At 36.1% G+C, this 21,249-nt stretch overlaps 1 protein-coding gene across 12 annotated transcripts in view; it reads left to right on the top strand.

The window, feature by feature from the left end:
- LOC145728396 (phosphatase and actin regulator 4) overlaps window positions 1-20,584 on the top strand; it is a 30,991-nt gene extending 10,407 nt beyond the window's left edge. For 10 of the 12 annotated variants that reach the window (XM_081978605.1, XM_081978604.1, XM_081978602.1 and 7 more), the window contains 13 exons: window positions 4,650-4,811; window positions 5,451-5,549; window positions 7,799-8,077; window positions 14,566-14,757; window positions 14,812-15,090; window positions 15,150-15,405; window positions 15,501-15,533; window positions 17,734-17,973; window positions 18,050-18,177; window positions 18,231-18,411; window positions 18,468-18,563; window positions 18,688-18,842; window positions 19,437-20,584. In XM_081978605.1, the coding sequence (XP_081834731.1) occupies window positions 4,650-4,811; window positions 5,451-5,549; window positions 7,799-8,077; window positions 14,566-14,757; window positions 14,812-15,090; window positions 15,150-15,405; window positions 15,501-15,533; window positions 17,734-17,973; window positions 18,050-18,177; window positions 18,231-18,411; window positions 18,468-18,563; window positions 18,688-18,796 (2,054 nt within the window). In that variant the 3' untranslated portion in view covers window positions 18,797-18,842; window positions 19,437-20,584. The remainder of the gene's footprint in view (window positions 1-4,649; window positions 4,812-5,450; window positions 5,550-7,798; window positions 8,078-14,565; window positions 14,758-14,811; window positions 15,091-15,149; window positions 15,406-15,500; window positions 15,534-17,733; window positions 17,974-18,049; window positions 18,178-18,230; window positions 18,412-18,467; window positions 18,564-18,687; window positions 18,843-19,436) is intronic. The other 2 variants (XM_081978601.1, XM_081978606.1) reach the window with 2 other exon arrangements.
- Window positions 20,585-21,249: the final 665 nt, after the last annotated feature.

Genomic DNA, 21,249 nt, shown 5'->3' with positions numbered 1-21,249 from the left:
TCCATAAAAGACAAATTAACCTTCAGCGAAAAAATTGATGCAAAACTATGTTTCCCATGACCATTAGGTTTAACTTTAGACGAGGTCGTCGAGCATTGAACATTTATTGCGCATTGCGATTGTTTGATTTCGACTTTGAAACGATGCCCGTACACTAATAAAAATTGGTTTATTAAACAAACGTGTCGTGCGTATACAAAGCTAAAAAAAAAACAAATACGACAGCACAATGCGAATCCATTTTAAGGTTCTGTTTCCATTCAAAAATGCTGCTTGGAAAATAAAAATACATTTGGCTACTGATTAGTTTAAATGGATTCACCGTCCAACTCATAATATGCAATCAGTGAAGCAATTTAAATCACTTTTACTTTTTAAATATCTTTTTTTGCAAGTTTGCTACCAATATGCCCGCCAAAAATCCAGTTTTATATAGCATTCTTGTGCCAATTTTAGTATCTAGTGTATCTAATACCGTTTCAGAGCTTATGATTGTTGTATTTTGTAGTATTTAACAAAGTTTGTTGTTTTTAATATCTCAGGTGAAGGTGTCGCCTTTCTGCCAGCTTTACAATTTAATTTTAGCCCATCCAGGCCAAACATCCTATCTAATTTTGGCGGCTAATTTGCTAGACTAACAAATCATGTTGACTTGATGAGAAACGAACCAACTTCCATGTGTCATCCTGTCTTTTAATTTTATATTGTTTGCAGTTGAGGCAAATCCTTTATGTGTATAAATCTAAGAGTACAATTTCTTTTTATGCATCTTCTGGACATCTCAACAAACTTGGTGTGTTTTATCTTGTGAACACTAAGTATTTAAGAACTGTGTTATCAAGTATCTTGATTTGCAGACTCTTTTCTGTCTTGTAGGATTTTTATCATACAAAACACTTTAATGATAGTAACAGGAAACGTTGAAACATTCTACTTCCACATATTTCCGAGCATATTTCATCAACTTTGTTGTAGACAAGATTGTTTAGGTTTTGATGGCGCCAAATGTTTATCACTGCTGATACTATTTGTGGTGTGGTTTTTCGCAAATAGTTCTCAAACACGTGCTGAGCTGCGTAGAAACTTATTTTGGAAACAGGTCAATGTTTGATGAGTACCTGGAAAATGTCAAAAAACGAAATTGGATCAGTGCATCAACTACGTTCACAGTTATTTTAACGTTTTAATATTACATCGCTCGTCATTTTGTAAAAAGCTTAAAAAGAATGGTAAGATGAGCCAGGCACGGTCCCTTGTGACGTAGTAAAAGACATTTCAAACTTACGTGTAAGTCTAAAGTCAGAACGCTTGTTTTAACAGGCCTTCTCGTAAAAATATCTTTTTCTACTCCTACAGGGATATTGGTTCATTCCTTATTGGTTTATTCCTTCTTTTTCCGCAAGTGTGCAATATGAAATAGACCAATCACAGACAATCTTCAGCGTGCGTAAAGAAATAGACCAATTACAGCGTTTTTCTAGTTTTAGCGGAAAACCTAGAGCATCTGTTACGCGACAGATTTTTATTCAGACAGTTGGAATGTAATCAATAACGTTATTTACTGCGCGTTTGTTTCCGCATAACTGAAAATTCAATCAGGAAAAAAACTGAGATTAATATAAATTATATCGCAGAAAAACATTTCAAATGCGTCTTGCGTAATAACGCAATAAAATATTCAGGGGCCGGTTCGTTGAACCCAATGTGGATAATAACGCAGCCATTTATTGCATAAATAAGATACTTCGGCAAAATGCACCATTCGTATTTGGCTCGAGAGTACCCAATAAGTAGCGTGAATTACACGCCAATTTAAATTACTGACATTTCACGGCTCGTCAAACTGTTTAGTTTCACATTGTTTATTGCTCGCGCTTTTTCTTCATACGCCAACATCTTCAGAGGTTTCAGTTTCACCGCGGTAATAAAACGACCAGAAATATCCGACCGACAAGTTTATCTTCGGCTTAAACAAAACCCTCCAAGAATTCTGGTTCTGGTTTTACTACAGACGGTCACGACGGTCACGCTTCAACCACGTGACGTCACAAATTCCTTTCATGGGCGCATCCTCGAGCAGGTTCTTCGTGGTTCGGCCTGACCTCCACGTGCCAAGTTATTTTGATTTTGTCCCATGTGGGTTTAAGTTTATATGATCATGAACTTCCTTCCATTTTCCTATTAACCTCGCTATTAACTATAGTTGTTGCTAACAATATTATAATTTTTGTGTATTTTAATACATTAAATTTAAAGCCTTTTTTCCACCGTACATATGTCTGAAATTCGATGGTTTTAACGAGGTATCTCCAAAACTAGTAAAGATGCGATTTGCTGCCCCATTTTTGAGCAGAATTTGAAAATATGACAATTTGGAACCTTCCTCGTATTTTCTTTATTATTAGCAAAGATTTTTGGATAGACAGAATAATACTTTTTCAAAAAACTGTCTTCTGATCTGAGTCGCACCAAAAAGTCACCAGTGTCTTTCAAACTGTCTTCTGAGTCTTGAACGTATTACAAGAGGTTCTCAAAAAGGGTTTTTGCAGGTCAGAAAAATCAAAATGGCACTAGTGGATTCTGGTCCTTTAAAATGACCAGAAGTTTGAAAACTGTTGCTTAGATTCTCAAAGTTTACAGAAAAATTGGTTAAGTTTTAAGCTCGGTTACCGGCTTACCGTTTTATGTGAAATTTAATATTTTCAGTCTCCAAAACAATAATTTTACCTTATGCATATCAGGAAACGTGTTTTTCTTGGTTTTTGTGTTTTGTCGTCTTATACAAGGTTTGTTCTAAGAGTGGGTGATGAAATCGATAAAATATATCATACAGGATGGTCAAAAAAAGAGCTCAAGACAACAGTCCTAAAAAAGCACGTTCTCTGATTGTCTGTTCAAAATTAAGGTAAGTTTGTATTAGGTCACTTATTTGAAAAATGTATGCTTTAAATTGATCCATTGAACCACCCTGTAACTGTCAAAATAATCGAGTTATTGAAGGTTAAAGTAGTAGCTGTCAAATTCAATCAAAACTGTCTTTATTATCAAACAACTCGTTTATTTGCAACACTTTGTATAGACTTTTTTATGTCGATGGATAGAAAATATAACGGGCTTTCCAAAAATATGGCCGTTTGTATTAATAGGGTGCTTCGTTTGGCCGCCAGAGGGCTTCAAAGCTAACTAAACGTTTTTCTTGACTGTAACCACTCTAACTTCTTTGAGGGATTTTTTTTTAATCGGTCATGTACGGCTCTGATATTTGGCACAAACCTAGCACAGTGAGTGTCAAATTTAGATCCGCAGCAAAACTGTAGAAAAAAAATCATTAAAGTCGATTTTTGCTTGCACTAAGTGGCCAACATAACGCAAAACTCATTGGAATAGTGGTGGCTTTTCAGGCAACTTAGACCCTTACGAAAATTGTCATTTGCAAAATCAGTTTTTCAAGAAATTTCTATGCTTTACATCGTAGTATACCTAGTAGCTCATGTAACCGTGTTTTCTTAATTTTCCAGGGTCAAATAAGCCCTAACCAGTCAAAAAGTGTTTCTTGGGCACCCTGTCTGTAAACCGTAAATAACACTCGTATTTGAAACACCTTGTATTTACTTTTAAATGTCGATGGATATCCAACGAAATGAGCTTTCCATTGACGTACAAAAGTCGGTTGGTTAGTGATACCGTTTGGCCACTAGAGGGCGTCAACTTTTTTGGTGTATCCTTTTGTTTAATATTCAAAAACTCGTTTAATTGCACTATTTTTGCTAGAGTTTTATACGTCAATGGAGAGCTAATGGAATAACCTTTCTAAAAAGTTTTTAACATGGATTGATAGGTTAGACGGTTTCGCCGCTAGAGAACGTCAAAGTGAACTATTTTTTTATGACTTTTTCCGTGCTTACTTTTGTTCAATCTTGAATAACTCGTTTATTTGCACCATTTTTAGTAGTGTTTTATACGTCAATGGATAGCCAATGAAATGAGCTTTCTAACAGTCTCCCAATTTGAATGGATAGGTTAGACAGTTTGGCCACTAGAGTGCGTCAAAATTGACCAATTTTTTCGTGCATTCTTTCGTTCAATCGTCAATAACTAGCTTCTTTGCCACATTTTGTATAAACTTTTATATGTCAATGTATAGCCAATGAAATAAGCTTTCTATTGAAAAAACGGTCAAAATAGCGGACTTGTGCGCGTATCACGTGACTTCGACAGAACATAAATATGTCAAATTGGCGGAAAAAGTCAAAACAAAAAACAAAAATTGAAGAAAAACAATGAACTGTTTAAGTCTTACTATTTAACTTATTGAGAATATCTACAACAGTGTCAACACTGTTAAGCCTTAAAAATTACAGTGGAAAATGTGCTGATGTTATCGCCTGAGGGTTCTTCGAAAGTGGCCGAATGCATAGTCTGGTAGTCAAGGCAACCCCACATCCAATTATTCCGGGAAGGGTTTCCCTACCGAGTTTTCGGGATCATATTGGCTGGATACACGTAGTTATTTCTGGCAGGCTTAAAATGCAAAATTGATACCCGAAAATTGGAATCGGATTTGACCTCTCTCGCTTTGGGCTGTTTCACTTTGCTCTAATTTTCTTTTTTTTTGTGCATAGTTTGAAATTATTTGTTTTTATTTTTAGCCAAGAAACAAAATGGATCCGCCCTCAGGACGAATAGCCTCGGAAGTGGGGCTAGGACGCCGCCCTCCGAACGAAAAGGAAAGTTTTCGTTAGGCAAATTACTGAGGCCCTGGAAATGGAAACGAAAACGGAAATCGGATAAACTTGAGGCTGTGTCTAGAAGTAGGTTTATTGTTTTTTGTCCTTTTGATTAAACATCCTAATTAACAGTGCAATTAGCGCTGGAGGCTTTGTATAAACTTCTGACCTTTTGCAATTTAAACTTTAAAATACATTCCTTTTTAATGGCTTGTGCCAATGAATGTCAGTTACAGATTCGATCACAACTATTTCAGTTTGAAGCCTTTTCGGGGAATTTCATATCAGAGAATAAATTTCTATTTTTAAACTGCGTCGAATTTGATTCACATTCGAGAAATTAACGAAAAACAGAGCCAGGAAAATAAGTAAAATTATGCCAAGGTTAAGGTTACTTCGCTGAATAAATGCATCGACCCAATTTATTATTTATAGAAACACTCAGCATTGTTTATTGAACAAGAAATCACAGTCAAATTGTGTTAGTCACATTTTTATGACTGTTTTATGGTCCAATTAATCATTTTTAATTTAACTGTGGTTCAGTGGTTGAATTAATTGGACTGGCATTGCGCATTAATGTATATGCAACTGGTTAGTCCTCTAATTGTAATCAATGAAATGATGCAATCAGAAACAATAAATGTTTTCGAGGAATTGACTCAAAACAACACTGTTGTTCTTACTCCTTGGAAAATGTATTAAATACAACTTCTGTTTTAGCTTTAGAAAGAAAAATATCAGTCCGAGCCAATAGAGAAGAATTAGTATCAAAAGGAATTCTACTGCCAGAAAGCCCTTTGTCTCTCAAATCCGAGCCAGGTGAGTTACTCTTTAGTTTGTAGAACCCTTCACGTTTAGCTCCCAACTAAAGATTATACAGACAGAGGGGGTAGTTTGCCATCGATTTCCTTTAAAAGCGCCCTCTCTAGGGGTTGTTCAGTTCTAACATGAATAATGCAGAAGACAACTGCGAAGAAAGCGTAGATAAACACATTTCCGCTCTCATACTGGCAGAATTAAATTCCGATTGCTATAAATTACGAAGCTCTCTAGTTGGTCGATTCTAAATTATTTAATTAGCGAGCGTTTATTAATATTTCTGAATATATCACGCTTTCACGCAGAATTTTACGCTATTTGTTAGGAAATCAGCGAAGCGTCTACCTAATATAGCTTTGTAATTACCTGGCGTTTCTTAGAGTTGTTTGGGAGGCTTTCTCCTTTAATTTTCGTTTTGTTGTGAGGAAGTTGGAAAGATGAAATCCGGCAACATTGAATAAAAATTGGGAATTTTAAGTGGCTAGTCAAGTGGAGCATTATAATAACACTCTTTCACGTTTGCTTACTTGAATTTTTCCCATAAGAAAATTTAATATTTTTAAGTGGTTTTTGTTCAATAAAGAAACTGGAAAAAAAAATGTTATTAGTTTTAATAGATTTACTGTTGTTCAAATCAATTTGGACAGTTGCTGATTATTTTTCCTCTTGAACAAAATTGCTGTATTCACGTTCAGTTAGTAACATTAATCGAAAAAGAGGAAATCGACCGATTTTCCAGTAGTTAAATGTCAATCAGGTTGTTGCTAGGAAAACTGAAAACACTCAAATTGTATAATGAGGAAGTGACGCAAAATGAGCACTTAGGAAAACTACCAAACCAGTTTCAGTTGATTTCCGCAGGCTGTTTTATAGTAGTTTTCAAATTTTCGTCTGAACGTGTCAACACTTTCGTTTTTACTTTTTTTTGCGATTTGTCTGGGTCGTCAAGTAACGAAACGTGACCAGCTGAAATCAAATTACATAATCTTACAACAAATAAGTGGTCCTGTATATTATTTTGAAATTAAAATTCCTTCATGGTAATTTATATTTGATTATAGGATGAGACTGGTTGTGTAATGGTTTAATCTTTCATGAGTTTTTCATAAAACTACTATTCTCGTGATTTGCTGGTTGCTATGAGAACGGTCAAGGTTAGTTTAGACTTCTACACAAAGTTTGAACAAAGTCTTGATTGTTTGGGTACTGTTACTACAGGGTGGTCCAGTTTTAAATGTCAATAATTCACCATTCGATAGCCCATCAAAAAATAAGTTAACATACATTATGTCATTTTCCTGAAAAATGCTTCCCAAGGAAAAAATACAGTCCATAAAAGTTTAGTTTAAAAAATGTCATAACTGTCAGACCGCTGGAGCAATATTTTAATCAAATTTAGAACAAATATATGTGCTAATTAATACTCATTATGTGATGTTAACGACGTTTGTCGAAACTGTCCAGTGATGTAAATACAGAAAGATGGTTTCCATTTTTCTGCTTTATTCTCTACGTCACTGTATATTTTTCAAAAATATTTTTTTACTTGTTCAATTTGACAAAATAAGTGTCTCTTATAAAATTCTGATTTGAAACTTTGTTTACGAGATAATTGAGTTATTACGTTTAAAACAAACCCAACCCAACTTAAAAGTTTTCTTGAAAACAGTGAAAATTCACTTAAGAAGCTTAAAAAACGTCTTTGTAGATAGGTTTCATAGTTTTCAGACAAATTGAAAGACTTTAGTTTTGAAAATTGACTTAGAAACCAGTAAGTTTACTTTGAAACGGTGAAAATTGACTTGAGAGGCTTAAAAATTGTCTTTGTAAGTTTTCACAGTTTTCAGACAAATTGAAAGACTTTAGCCTTGAGAATTGACTTGAAAACTGTGAAAACTGAAAAATTGAACGCCAGTAAACATTAGTCCAAAAATCCTGTTTTTTTACTATTGACTAATATTCAGTGTCAAAAATTAACTCGTAAACCCCACAGATGACCTGATTTGAATCCTTTTGAACCATTTTAAAGTAAAAAACACAATAACCCAATTAGACATTTTTGTCAATTTTGAGACAAGCTAATATACCTATAACATTGGAGGTTTGTGTCTTCCTTAGGAAGCGTTCTTCAGGAAAATGACATAATGCATGTCAACTTATTTTTTGATGGGCTATCGATTGGTGAATTATTGACATTTAAAACTGGACCACCCTGTATAGATAGAGACTAAAGTTGGTTTAATTTGTAGATGACTCAATTCCATCCCCGTTTTACCCTCCGCACCATGGAATCACGTCACAGCACGGTGACACGCAGTGCGTCAATCAGCAGCCGACCAGTTTACCGCCCAGTATGCTGTCGCCTCAGCAAGCCGCCCCCCAACATCCGGTGCTACCGCCGCCCTATCCGGCCGGGGCGTCGCCCTTGATGCCGTCCCTGAATCATCATCAACTCCTGCAACAACAGCTGATGCAGAATTCGCATTTTGCTGCCGCCCGCGATAATCATTCTGGCAGTCCGCCATCTGGTGAGTGATATTCCGGTCGAAATGGCTTTTTTTTGGATCATTTTGTTAGTGCACGCTTCCAAATCTTTGGGTATTTGTAACGTTCACGGTTCACCAACTTACTTCACGGTACAAAAACTTTAAAAAAATAAGCGGAGCTATATCAGGAAATAGTGAAAATGCACGTTTGTAAAAAGTACGTGTTAACAGGGCTTTGTTAGTATACTTACATTATCAGAGTGATTTTACTCCTTTCTGACTATCAATCTTCCAAGCAACATTTACTTAATTGTGACGTTTATTCAAATTCTACTAAACAAAATTTATTATACATTAACCATCAGAACGTCTTAGTTGAAGAGGTAATTAAAGCTTGCCTCGTTAAGTACATCGTTTTATGACTAGAAAGCATCAGCAAGGAAAAATGGATACGGGAGCAAAGCATTATTGCCGTTACGTGCATAATCTTTTCATAAAACCCTCGAAAACGCATCGGAGCGTTCCTCTTTGTCCTGATGTCACGTTTCTTTTTTGAACCATCGGGGCATTAATAGCGAAAGAAAGGCCGTTTTTGTCCATGCCAGAAACCTATTGATTTTACTTTCTTTCGGGACTCTCCAGTTATGTTAGTAAAAACAAAAACCATGGCGTCGTTGCCGTTGCTCTGTTGTTGAAAATTTGCATAACTAATTTATTAGGATATTTCAAGCTTGTGAATTTCCGTAATTGTTGATTAACAATTAGATTCAGTAAAAATTTAAAAAGATTAACTAATAGTTAAGGTTTTTTGGTGTATATAATAAGGCTCGAGTATATAAATTGTATGAATAAGTTTGGAAAATACGTACATTAACTAATCGACTACCCTCTGTAAAATTTGCAAGGTTTAACCACATTTTTTTCTGCAATTACTTTTTGCAAGACAAGGATTTGCTATAGATTATCACAAAAGACGAAGAAAGCTATTTATCGGTTCAATGATAAAGCTTTTTCCATCAATTCTCTTTGTTATGATTTTTTGATTAAGTTTACTTTAGTCCCAAAGCTATTGTGGAGCAGTTTCGTTTTTAATAGAAAATTTGATTTCCAGTATGATGGTGCTGGAGAGCTTTTAAAACATCAAATCTTTAGCTTTTATACCCACTTGTAACCTTCCAGTTACACCTCATTTCTTCCCAGCAGTCACAATGGCCAAGATCAATAGGTCATTGAATCATAATAAATAACACTGATGTGTTTTTGTGGGGGTGTCGGCAACGTCGCCTCAAATTCGAACAAACCCGAAAACGGACAACCTCGACCCCACTCTAACTAATGCACTTCCACATGTTTGAGCCTCCCCGCGTTCAGCTTTGGTACCGGCTCTTGCCGCTAGAGCGCGCCAACCGATTCGATCCTGCCGGGCACAACACAGAGCCCGTTAGACTCCTGCGGTGGCTCCCCGTACAAACTAGTGACATAGTTTTGCGTAGTCCTGGGGCCGACGGTCCCCCCATTTAAACTGTTGTTGTTACCGATCCACGGTCGTGCGAGTCAAGGTTGGGTTCCTGCGATTGCAGTAAGTGAACGTATCACCGAGGAGAACCAAGCGCCGCGATCGTGGGTGTTTTTATATGTGCAAAAGCCGAATCGGGTGCCCCTCGAGGGGGCGAATGGCGGCACGGGAGTTTCCGGGGGGCTCGCTCAATTTAATCGCAAGACGGGGCTTCCCGTCTAGCATCAATGATGGGATACATTATGGGGTGTACTTGCTTTAAGGGTAGGTTTTTTATTTTACAAACAGCAGCAGGTGGTGTCATTTAATTGATTTTCCCCTTGGGAATCGGGAAAATTGTGTGGTAAAGTTTCACGGTCTCTGTTGTACTAGTTACGACACTAAACCAAAAATGTGTTCAAACATAATCTCTCAAGTAATAGAACTTTGATGTTAGGTCCACAGGGTCACTGCAAATACATCAGAAAATACTTTCCTATTGAAACAACGTTCTGCAATATTCCCTATTCACAAACATAAACATTCATCAATGAATGGAACAACCTTGTCAACTTCAGGTTCTTTTCCTGTTATCCTATTCATTTACCGACATACATCAGTAACGCCAGTATAGTTAGTTACGTTATTAGTTTATTCATATTTTTTCCTGTTTTCGCTCTGCTCATTCAACTTGAACCCTTTTATTGGATTTGTTCTGTACCGTATTGATTTTCTGTTTGACGGTCAAAGCCGTGCTTTTCACCACTGAATATTAACGATGTTACTGTTTAAAAGTATGATTTATTGACCCGGAAGAAAAGTATCGGATCAAATCCGATTTCAAAAAAGTTAAAATTGTTTTTAGTAAAACTCTTCAAATCACTTAAAAAAAGTTCTTCAATTAGTAGTACATTAATTATCAAAGTGATGCACATTTCTGATTCTACATAGAAAAGTTCACTTGTTAGGTAGGTTGTTCGATAGGAAATTTTATTAGTATTCCAAAAATGTTCTTAGAACTGTCATTTTCTCACTCCAAGTGAGTTTTACAGTCGATTTTGTCCCTGACTGTCTTTTGAAACGGTGTTTCTGACAGTTCAAACTTGGACAACGCTTTTCTCACTGACTGTACCAAATTTTGTAGTGTTTTTTCAGGATATTCGATAAGAATTTTAACTAGTATTCCAAAAATGTGCTTAAAACAGTCATTTTCTCACTCCAAGTGGGTTTACCAAGCGATTTTGTCTTTTCAAATTGTGTTTCTGGCAGTTGAAATTTTGACGACGCTTTTCTTCCTGACTGTATCAAATTTTGTAGTGTTTTTCAAGGTTGTTGGATAGGAAATTTAATTAGTATTCCAAAAATGTTCTTAGAACAGTCATTTTCTCACTCCAAGTGAGTTTTACAGTCGATTTTGTCCCTGACTGTCTTTTGAAACTGTGTTTCTGACAGTTCAAACTTGGACAACGCTTTTCTCACTGACTGTACCAAATTTTGTAGTGTTTTTTCAGGATATTCGATAAGAATTTTAATTAGTATTCCAAAAATGTGCTTAAAACAGTCATTTTCTCACTCCAAGTGGGTTTACCAAGCGATTTTGTCTTTTCAAATTGTGTTTCTGGCAATTGAAATTTTGACGACGCTTTTCTTCCTGACTGTATCAAATTTTGTAGTGTTTTTCAAGGTTGTTGGATAGGAAATTTAATTAGTATTCCAAAAATGTTCTTAGAACAGTCATTTTCTCACTCCAAGTGAGTTTTACAGTCGATTTTGTCCCTGACTGTCTTTTGAAACTGTGTTTCTGACAGTTCAAACTTTGACAACGTTTGTCTCACTGGCTATACCAAATTTAAAACTTTCCTAACCACTGACACATTCCTTTCTTAAAACTAACTGTAGGTTTAGTCTACTTAGATAACAACAAATATTGTTATAGATATTTAAGCTGGTGACCCACATTATAACGTTTATTAGTTTATCAATTAAATATTTGAGGAGCCAAGCGTTTGCCAACGACATACACTTGTAATATTGAAGTTGGCAAATATTTTGTTTTCTAAGTCTAATAGAGCTGTTTGAGGTGCTTTCCGCCATCCAGTATCGCACTTAATTGCTAATTACAGAAAAGGACATGCTTGCATTGGTTTCGTTTTCTATTCTTTGCATTAAACTTTTAAATCAATATTTTTGCTCGCTTTGCACCTGTACACTTTCGAATCTCCACCACATATTGTATAGTGATCGCTTACAAAACTCGCATAATACGAATTGTTATTACGTAAATATCTACTTTTTCTAGTAATTTTTTTCAATTGGTAAACACGCTCACGTTATTAGCATTTTTCCAATAATTATCAATTAACTGATGTATGAAATGCTTTTCACCTTCAGCGGCAATCCATAAGTTCAGCCAAATTTCCCCACAGGGCCTAGGGTAGTAAACTAGGTCGATTAAAATACGACCATCATAAATATGTGATGAATTAGAATATTGTTCACGTGTATACAGTTATACACGCCAGCACTTGCCATTATGGAGAGCAATTTAATTTTATATACTGGGCACGCACGAAATTCCAAAATAGCTCTATCGATAACTCAATGGTTAGAATGTAAGTTGGCAAGTTCAAATAGTGTGTCTATAGGTTAGGTATATCCGGTCTGTATTTCCACAAAACATGTAGGTCACCTATAAAGCTAGAATTTAGGGAACTCATACTGCATTCACATTCTGCTCAGTCGTATATTACTGGCATAAAGCAGGCACGTGCATTTGAAGGTTCTATATTTATTTCATGTCTTTTCTTGTATGTATATTTAAAGACCCTGTCAATACCGACCTGAAAACGTTATCGCTTTCAACAGAGATCAATATGGTCTGAATCGTATACAATGATACTTTTTATGTGACATAAAATGTATTGATTTGTATGGAAACCCTAGAAGCACATTTAAACTTCTCGTTATTCTTGAAAAATCCTTAAGCTTTGCATATTACTGCCACTACAATAACACGTATTCCAGGAAAACATATCGACCGTGGAGTTAGAGAGGGAAATGGGGAACGCAGAAAAAAGGACACACAATGTATGGTGTATATTTGCCTTCTACCAATTTGTACTATCCTTCATAATCCAATTACATATAAACATGAAAGCTTGGGTTTCTTGAAATTATTCATCATAATAGTTGTCCCACGAGTTTTCCTTAATCCTAGATAGTTCCGTTCTACTTTAGCTACAGTTTCAAAGGGTTGTGGTTAGTACAGTAATTACAGCATGAAATTGACTTCTAATTTCTCATTATCTTTTAAATGGCTTTCCCCACGTTCCCTAGTGGCTCGTGGCTGGCCGAATAACCCTCTTAATTTTTGCATTTAATTTTCTTTTGCCTCCAACATTTTATTCGATTGCCTTGAACGCTGATTCTAATAAGAAGTTTTAACGTATTCACTGAAATGATTTCCGCAAATGTGATTACTTCTCTTTCTGACGTCACGCGGGATGCTGCAGCAGGACGTAGTAACGATCGTGGTTCGGCGACGCCCTCCAGAGCCAAAACTTATCCAGATCCGGGTTGGGCTTTAGGCAACGCGCTGTACTGTTTTTAGTACAAAAGTTTTAGGGTTTGGGGTTTTGTTCGTGTGCGGGGGTGTGTGTGGTTTCGTACAATTCCAAACGTCCTGTACCCCTTTAAATTTGTTTTTATATAACCAAAAACAACCCCGTTAACGCTTTAGTCTGGAGTGTTTCTTGGTTTGGACCTGTTGGTGTGGTGTTTTTCTGTTTTATATCACATGTATAGTGGCTGTTGTAACTTTTTTGTCTAGCTTGTTAGTAACAAAACATAATGGCACTTTTACAAGTAGTAGCTCGCAAACGCACCCATCCACCTTCGACGTTTATAACAATTTTTCTGGCTGTTGCTCTGGTGCTGTACGTGGGCTGTGTGTTTGTAATGTTGGGCTTCTTTGTTTACCGGAACTATTTTAACGACAAGCCTCTGGAGCTTTATGGTAACAAAAGAGTCAGGGCTTAGAAGTAGGATGTGTTTTTGATCAACCGAAAAGGGGCGTAAAATCATTGATTCATCCTTGAAATGTGAACGGAAAATAAATAAAAATAGGAGCGCGATGTTTGAACAACAATACTATTCCGATAATTTATTTTCGTTCTCAAAGTTTCAGTGGGTTATAACGCAAATCCGGAGACTACCTACACAACAACGTTTGGAATTTCCCAATAACATGTTTCAATTCATACATAGAACCGTGTGATTTCGTTAGTATTAGCTAGTCTTCCTGTTAATTTCGGTGTGTTGAAAATATGAGTTTAATTTCCGTTATAGTGATCCATAAACTGAGTTTCCTAATAATAACGCTGCTTCTAGTGGTGTTGTTCAATTTAAATATAGCTCACTCGTAATCCAGGTTGTGCCATACCTTATACTGCCATTTAGTCATCCATTATTATTATAACCACAACGAATTTATGAACAATGAATGCCGGAGTCGGTTTTTTGGTGAAAACTTTCACGCCTGGTGGCCGAAGACGTCGTCGTTGCGAAAAACAACAACCCAAACTGGAATTGCCTGATCCTAATCAGAGCCATCCAGATGTGGTACCTTATTGGGACACCGCGGTACCGATAACACCGCCTGCAATGTTTTTACCTCCGGGTTACAAGAAGGGATCTTCCTTGCGAAAAAGGGGTAAGATTTAAGGGAACCCTTCAAATTTGAAAGCGTTTTAATCCAATTGACGATGCAAAATCAAGAACCGAGAGTTACGTCCTGTAGACGTCGAAGCCTGTTAATGGCACTTAACTAAAGTGGTTTATTTTTAGTAGTTAAGAGCGCCTCATTCATTCAATTTATCATTTAATTGACAATGGCTTATGAATCAAGTTGTCTGACATACACACGGGCGTGTTAACAATAGCGAGACTTCGAAAAATCGCACGTTTGTCGCAATCGCAACTGATAAATCATAACCTTTAGAAATTGTTCTAATAATTAGTTTAATTATTGTTGCAGAGCCCAAAAAAGACAAGACTGATGGAAGCAACAACGCTCAGAACGGTGCAATGTCCCCCAACGGAGAGGGTCCTCTTCACCTCTCACAACCCACCAACCACTCCGGGGACGATCCGCGAAAACCTGAAAGACCCAGTTCGTTGGGGCATGGAAAGCTCACAAGAAGGCTGTTATGTTACCATAGCGAACAATGTGAGCAAATTGGGATTATTTATATCATACAACCAAGCTAATTTGTCTATGTAGTTAATGAAGGGCCTCAAATCGGTCCACCAGGATCGACGCCGCCAGCTCAAGAAAAACAGCCCCACGGTATGCAATATGCGTCCTCAATGCTGGCCTCCCATCAAACTGGAGGGCATCCGCCGTTTATGTTATGCGAATTGCCCGAACCGCCCATACCTGTCTCAGAGATAGGCCCCATTCCTCCACCTCCTATGTTCAGTTCGCCTAGTCCGCAGCCTAGAAGACCGCCGAGCCCTTTACCCAACCCCGCAGATTACGAAGGTTATTACGACTACGAAGGTTAGTTTACAAATTTAGCTTTTCCTAGCATTTAAGTAATATTTTTGGCTAATTTACAGATGATGAGGAAGAAGATAACCACGAAATCGAATGTGACGAGGAGAGTTCGTACATGTACCGAATGCCCCAGCCTGATCCGGCGATCGACACAAGCAGGATCGACGAGATCCCGGCCAAGGAACCCAGATTGAACGCTGTGCCTCTCAAATCGGCGCTGAAGAAGAAAAACAGCGGCGGAGGTACGCCTCAAGGCACTCCAACGCAAGAAAACCGACCGTTGGGTATCCGACAACAGGAACTGAACTCCAGTTTTAAGTAAGTTGGCCACATAATATTAAATCACCATTTTACTAAACGAGATGGTTCATGTGACTTTCTAACTTTTGTTTGTTTTGTTCTTTCAAACGCAGAAGGCCGCTGTCGAGGCCTAGGATTATGTTTAGGTAAATATACTACTGTGTTTGTTTTTGTTGTCATTCATTGTGACACTGTCGTTTTATGTTGACAGTCAGTTTTTAGACACTAATGGTCTAAAGTAAATCGTGCAACAACGCAAACCATGTATCATCGGTTTTTTGTCAGAAAATTTTCAACTACACCATTTACACATGTAGTTTAGAAAGCGTCAGCTGAATTTTAGAAACCATAAGATGGATTTAAAAAATATCACTTGTATTTCAGAAAAGGTACTTTCAATTTTAGAATAATAACTTTGATTTTCGAAATTGCAATTTGTATTTCAGATTAGTCACTTGTATTATAGAAAAAAGCAGTTGGATTTTAGACGTGGTCATTTGTAATTTGGAAAATTAAAGTTGAGCAAAAAAAGTAAATAGTTTAACGAATATTTTTAATAACGTTGTGGTTTAAGCAGTTCAATGAAAAATCGATTTATCTCGAAAACCGTTCATTTTATCGAAATAAAGGAAGAGTACAATTTTTCGATAAAAATATCAAGAGTATCCATTAATAGAGTTTGCAGGTGAAAATAATGACAGCTGTCAAAGTTTAAGCAAATTGTGTCTTAGGTCCAGTTAATTCCTGCCTTTCGAAGACGAGATACCTGGTTTTCATGTCAAATAGTTCTCTTTCGATAAAACATAAAACCCAATAATCATTACAATATACAAAGTGTTTCAAAAGTTACGGCCAAAAACGTTAATTGGAAGGCAGTTCTTTGAGGCTCAATATTTCCCTTAAGAGTGACTTTAAAAAAAAAATTATATGAACAAATCGTATTATTTTGACCTCCCCTGCATGCCCCTGAGAGATTGTCATATAGTTATGGGACACCCTGTATATTTTATATAAATTAATACTCTCGATGGGCTGGTTTTTTTGCTTAAAGTGATATTAAAAAAAAACAATAAACTAATAACCACATAGAAACACAAAAAAATCTGAAATTGTAGTAACGCGTTCTAAAATACAAGTGACCCTTTCTGAAATACAAGTGACGAATCTGAAATACAACTTACGTTTTCTAAAACCAAATTTAGGATAATGAAATACAAGTTATAGAATCTGAAATCCAACTTATACAGTGCGTTTTTTTTAACGCGCAACATAGAATTTTACGTGTTAAATTTTTAAGCCCATGTTAGACCAGTTTATTTTGGAACTGCAAGTCTATAACTTGACTGGTGTGTCTTTAGTACCCTGAAGCTTAAGTAAGTCTACCAAATTGGTCTAAAAAGTGATTAAAAACTGGAAAAAAATCATTTTTTTTCGAAAAGATTTTATCGTTCCATACTCCCTGTATGCATTGTTGTTCCTTGTTGTTTTTATACTGGCAGGGCAGGTAGCAGATAAAGTGACATATTTTGACTGCATCACGACCCGACATTTTTTGAACGTCAAAAGGGCATTTTATGATTGTTTGGAATACTGTTTGGCTTCAAACGGAGGTCACTTTGAACAATTCACTTATAAAAATACTTCTTTTGTTCTTAACTTTCTTGATATAAAGTTAATGATCGCCCTGTTTTACTTTCTACGCCAAATTTTACCTGCTACCTGCCGTGCCAGTATTAAAAACAACAAAGAACAACAATGCATACAGGGAGTATGAAACGATAAAACCTTTTCGAAAAAAGATGATTTTTTGCAAGCTTTTTAACACTTTTTAGGCCGAATTGGTAAACTTACTTAAGCTTCAGGGTACGAAACAGCCACCCGTCAAGTTTTATACTTGTAGTTCCAAAATAACATGGTCTAACATGGGCTTAAAAATTTAACACGTGAAATCCTATGTTGCGCGTTAAAAAAAAACGCACTGTATTTTTGAAATCCAAGTGATATTTTCTAAACTACATGTGTAAATGGTGTAGAAGGTTTTTGTAGAAACTTGTTCATTGTCATACAGAAATCAAATTAATTTTTGATAAGGCTTTTTTAGTGAATTTGTTGTTTTTAGATTTACTGTCTGAATGTTAACGCAAATAAATCCTGACACAAACACTTGCTGGTTCACCGTTTAAGCTTTCCACACAGCATAACTGAGTGACGGTTGTCAGTAACGTAATACGTAAGAATCCTAGAATTCATGGCTCAGATGGAACCCAACTTATTCTTGCGTTACGTTACGTCAAACTGTTTTATTTAGTATCAAACATCATAACTTGAGTGCTTATTTCTTTTCAGTTCAAAACCAAAATTCATCCTGGGTTTGCCAACGACGGCGGAAAACAAGGAAAACGCTCGTCCACACGTCATGGTCAGGGAGGACGATACCGATTCGGATTCCAACGATGGTCCAATACCGTACCGGGAAGACGAAAGTGGTTTATCGGAGGAGACGCGTTTAGCCTTAAAAATTGCGAGAAAAGAAAGTTTGTCTCTCAAGTTGTCCTTAAGACCCGACCGACAGGAACTAATTAATAGGTGAGTGTTGTCTGTACTTCTGGTGCTACTTCTCTGTTAGAGACTGAGAGGTTATGACTTTTAAATAAATTTTTAGAAATATTCTACCAGTTCAATCGGAAAATGAGCGGCAAAGCGAAAAAGAAGCTATTGGGGCGCGACTTATTAGACGGTTGAGCATGCGGCCTACGCAGGAAGAACTGGAGGAGCGCAACATATTAAAAAGTATTATTTTTCACTTTTATTTTCTTCAACTAGTGCTGACGTGTACATTTTAGAACAAAGTCCCGCAGAAGAGAAGAAGCAAAAGGAAGAAAAAAAACGGTTTCTATTGCGGAAGCTCAGTTTCCGGCCTACGGTCGAGGAACTAAAAGAGAAGAAAATCATCCGGTTTAATGATTACATCGAGGTCACGCAAGCGCATGATTACGATCGAAGGGCTGACAAACCTTGGACTAGGTTAGACAGAATTGCTTTGCAATTTGCATGTTGTTAACTAATATTGTTTTTGACAGGTTAACGCCGAAAGATAAGGCGGCCATAAGAAAAGAACTGAACGAATTCAAAAGTTCGGAAATGGACGTGCACCAAGAGAGTCGCCATTTGACTAGGTAAGTCTCAAATATTACACGTACATCTAAAGAGAGAAGCTTTATTTCCCGATAACAACGCTATTAAAATCAAACAAAATCAAAACGTATACGTCGTGTGTGTGATGTGATTTGTTATTTTCAGATATTACAAAGTAAACACTAAAATTGTCCATAGGCCGGGAGTGGTGGTTAGGGCTAGGGCCCCGCTAAAGCCTAATTTTAAACAAAACATGTTTTATGTAGTAGGTTAACTTTTAATTAAATCACTCTACGTAATACCGGCAAACAAAGGTTTATGTAAGTAGCATTCACACGTATGTTTTGTGCCGGTCTCACGATATTTTCTTGATATCAAACGCTTCGCCATTTTTTGTTTTGTTTGTTTTCTTTTATGGTTTATGCAAGTTGCAAAAGTGCACGGTTGGAGGCAAAGGGTCGTCAAAAAACCACCCTCTTTCGATTCAACGCCATATAGCGTCACTTTTGTTATTGCGACTTAAAACGGGATCATTGTTTCGTTTTTACTAACTTTGTCAGGTCATACACGTCAGCTTATAGACAATTTTAGTATTCATACACTTTTACACAGTTTTTTTAAACACTTTTTAATCTTTAATCCAGTTTTCATTGATTGGTCAGTAGGTAGGGGCGTATAGTTTGCTATACAATTTTGACTGGATTTCTTTTATTATTGAAATAACTAGCAAACAATTCAACTTCTTGCATCATCACTCACATACATTAATCAGGCAGCCTTTTTGTTACATCAGCTAACACTAATGCAGGTTAGATGTGTTCCTGTTTTATCTTACCATTTTTTTTAGAAATAATTGGAACACATCGATATCTGCTGCACCAGTGATGTTTATTATGTAATGTTTTATTTTTCAGATTCCATAGGCCTTGACGATTGCAAGGTTTAACTTTAGAAGAAAACCAAATTTCTGTGATGGGCGTAGATTTAGGTTTTATTAATTTTTCCGGCGGTCGGTTAACGAGCCTTCCGTGCTATTGAAAACACGTCGTTTTTATCAAGATTAATATGTATAATAATATTAATATAGCAACAATAATTTAAATTGTACATTAGGCTTAATGAGGGTTACACAACAATCTGTGTAAATATGTGTGTAACAGCAATTGTTTTTGTATATAAGTAATTTTATATTATTCGAGAACATTGAAGACGTTTCTAGTGGTTACAGATAACGAGCTGATTATCAATTTTTCCGGCTGACCACAGCGCGTCGGTTTGACATAATATTGAGGATAATAATTTTTAAATAATGTAGAAACGTATACGTTATTACTTGTAAATATTGCTAATTATTAGATGATTGAGCTAATAATTTTTTTCTTTTCAAATACATCACAATCGTGCAATAAGTAAAAAACCAAGGGCTTACTAACTTTATAGGTATTTCTATATTTATTTGTCACTCTATAAATGTAGTAAATATACCTTTGAATTGCTTGCAAAAAGTATTTTCCACCTTGGTTGCATTATTTGTTTTGTTTGAACCGCGACGTTTAGTATTGCCCAACAAATTTTAGCAGATGTCAAACTTTTACCAAAAAACATCACTTTACAATGTAGCAAACTTGTTTCTTTGCAAAAATGTGATTTTAGGTGTACCTATACATATTTGTATTTTTTAGGAAATTTTATTTTTGTTAAAACTGTTTTTGTTGCAGTCTCGACCTAAACACAGGTTGCGACCGGAAGTATTTTTTAAAGTGCATTTTGCCGGAAAATGTAGTAATTATTCGAAAAGGTTCAGTCTTTAGTGTAGCGTTTCGATTTTTGCAAGACGTGAGATTGTTTAATGTTGCAATTAATATGTAAATGTTACAAAAAAAATGGAACGATTGTAAGATAAAAAAAAGGCCCAAATAAGTAAATGCTTATATAGAAAGGAGAAAAGCAACGCTCTATGATGATATAACCGGTATCTTTTACTACTTTGTATTCATACTCAATCAATTTATACTGATAAAAAAATAGGATGTCTTCCAAATAAATAAGACATTGAAACTGATACTAATGAGTTTTCTTTTGCCTTTATTTTCATCTGAATCCTTGGCTGTAAGCACAGCTGGGCAGTAGCTAGCTACTAAGTAGTTAACATACTAACTTATTAGCTACAATTTGGGTAGTTTGTAGATGTACAAGGACGGTAAACAGGAAAGGATGTGTTTCTGGCAGGTCAAAATTTGACACCGCTTTTCTCCCTGACTGTACCAAATTTTGTAGTATTTTTTTTTATGTTATTGAATAGGAAATTTAATGAGGATTCCAAAAATGTACTTAAAACACTAATTTTCTCACTCTAAGTGGGTTTTACAAGCGATTTTGTTTGAGACTGTTTATTCAAACGGTGTTACTAGCAGTTTAAGCTTTGACACCCATTTTTCCCCTGACTGTATTAAATTTTGTAGTGTTGTTTTATGTTATCAGATAGGAAATTTAATGAGGATTTCAAAAATGTGCTTAAAAATATGATTCGGTCACGCCAAGTGGGTTTTACAGGCAATTTAGTCCTCTAAACCGTGTTCAAAATTTAGATCACAATTTTACTAACTTAAAACAGTGGGTTAAAAAAAATTGCAGGAAAAAATGTTCCTAATCAACGTCTTAACTTAGCAAGGGTGCAGGACCGTTGAGAGAATTTTTTGCTCAACACTACTGATGGAAAGAGGTGCT

Source organism: Ips typographus, linkage group LG4, assembly GCF_016097725.1.
Source record: "Ips typographus isolate SLU linkage group LG4, UJ_Ityp_2.0, whole genome shotgun sequence".
Classification (NCBI taxonomy): Eukaryota; Metazoa; Arthropoda; class Insecta; order Coleoptera; family Curculionidae; genus Ips; species Ips typographus.
The sequence above is the reverse complement of the archived record's forward strand: the minus strand, read 5'-3'. Positions and strand labels throughout refer to the sequence as shown.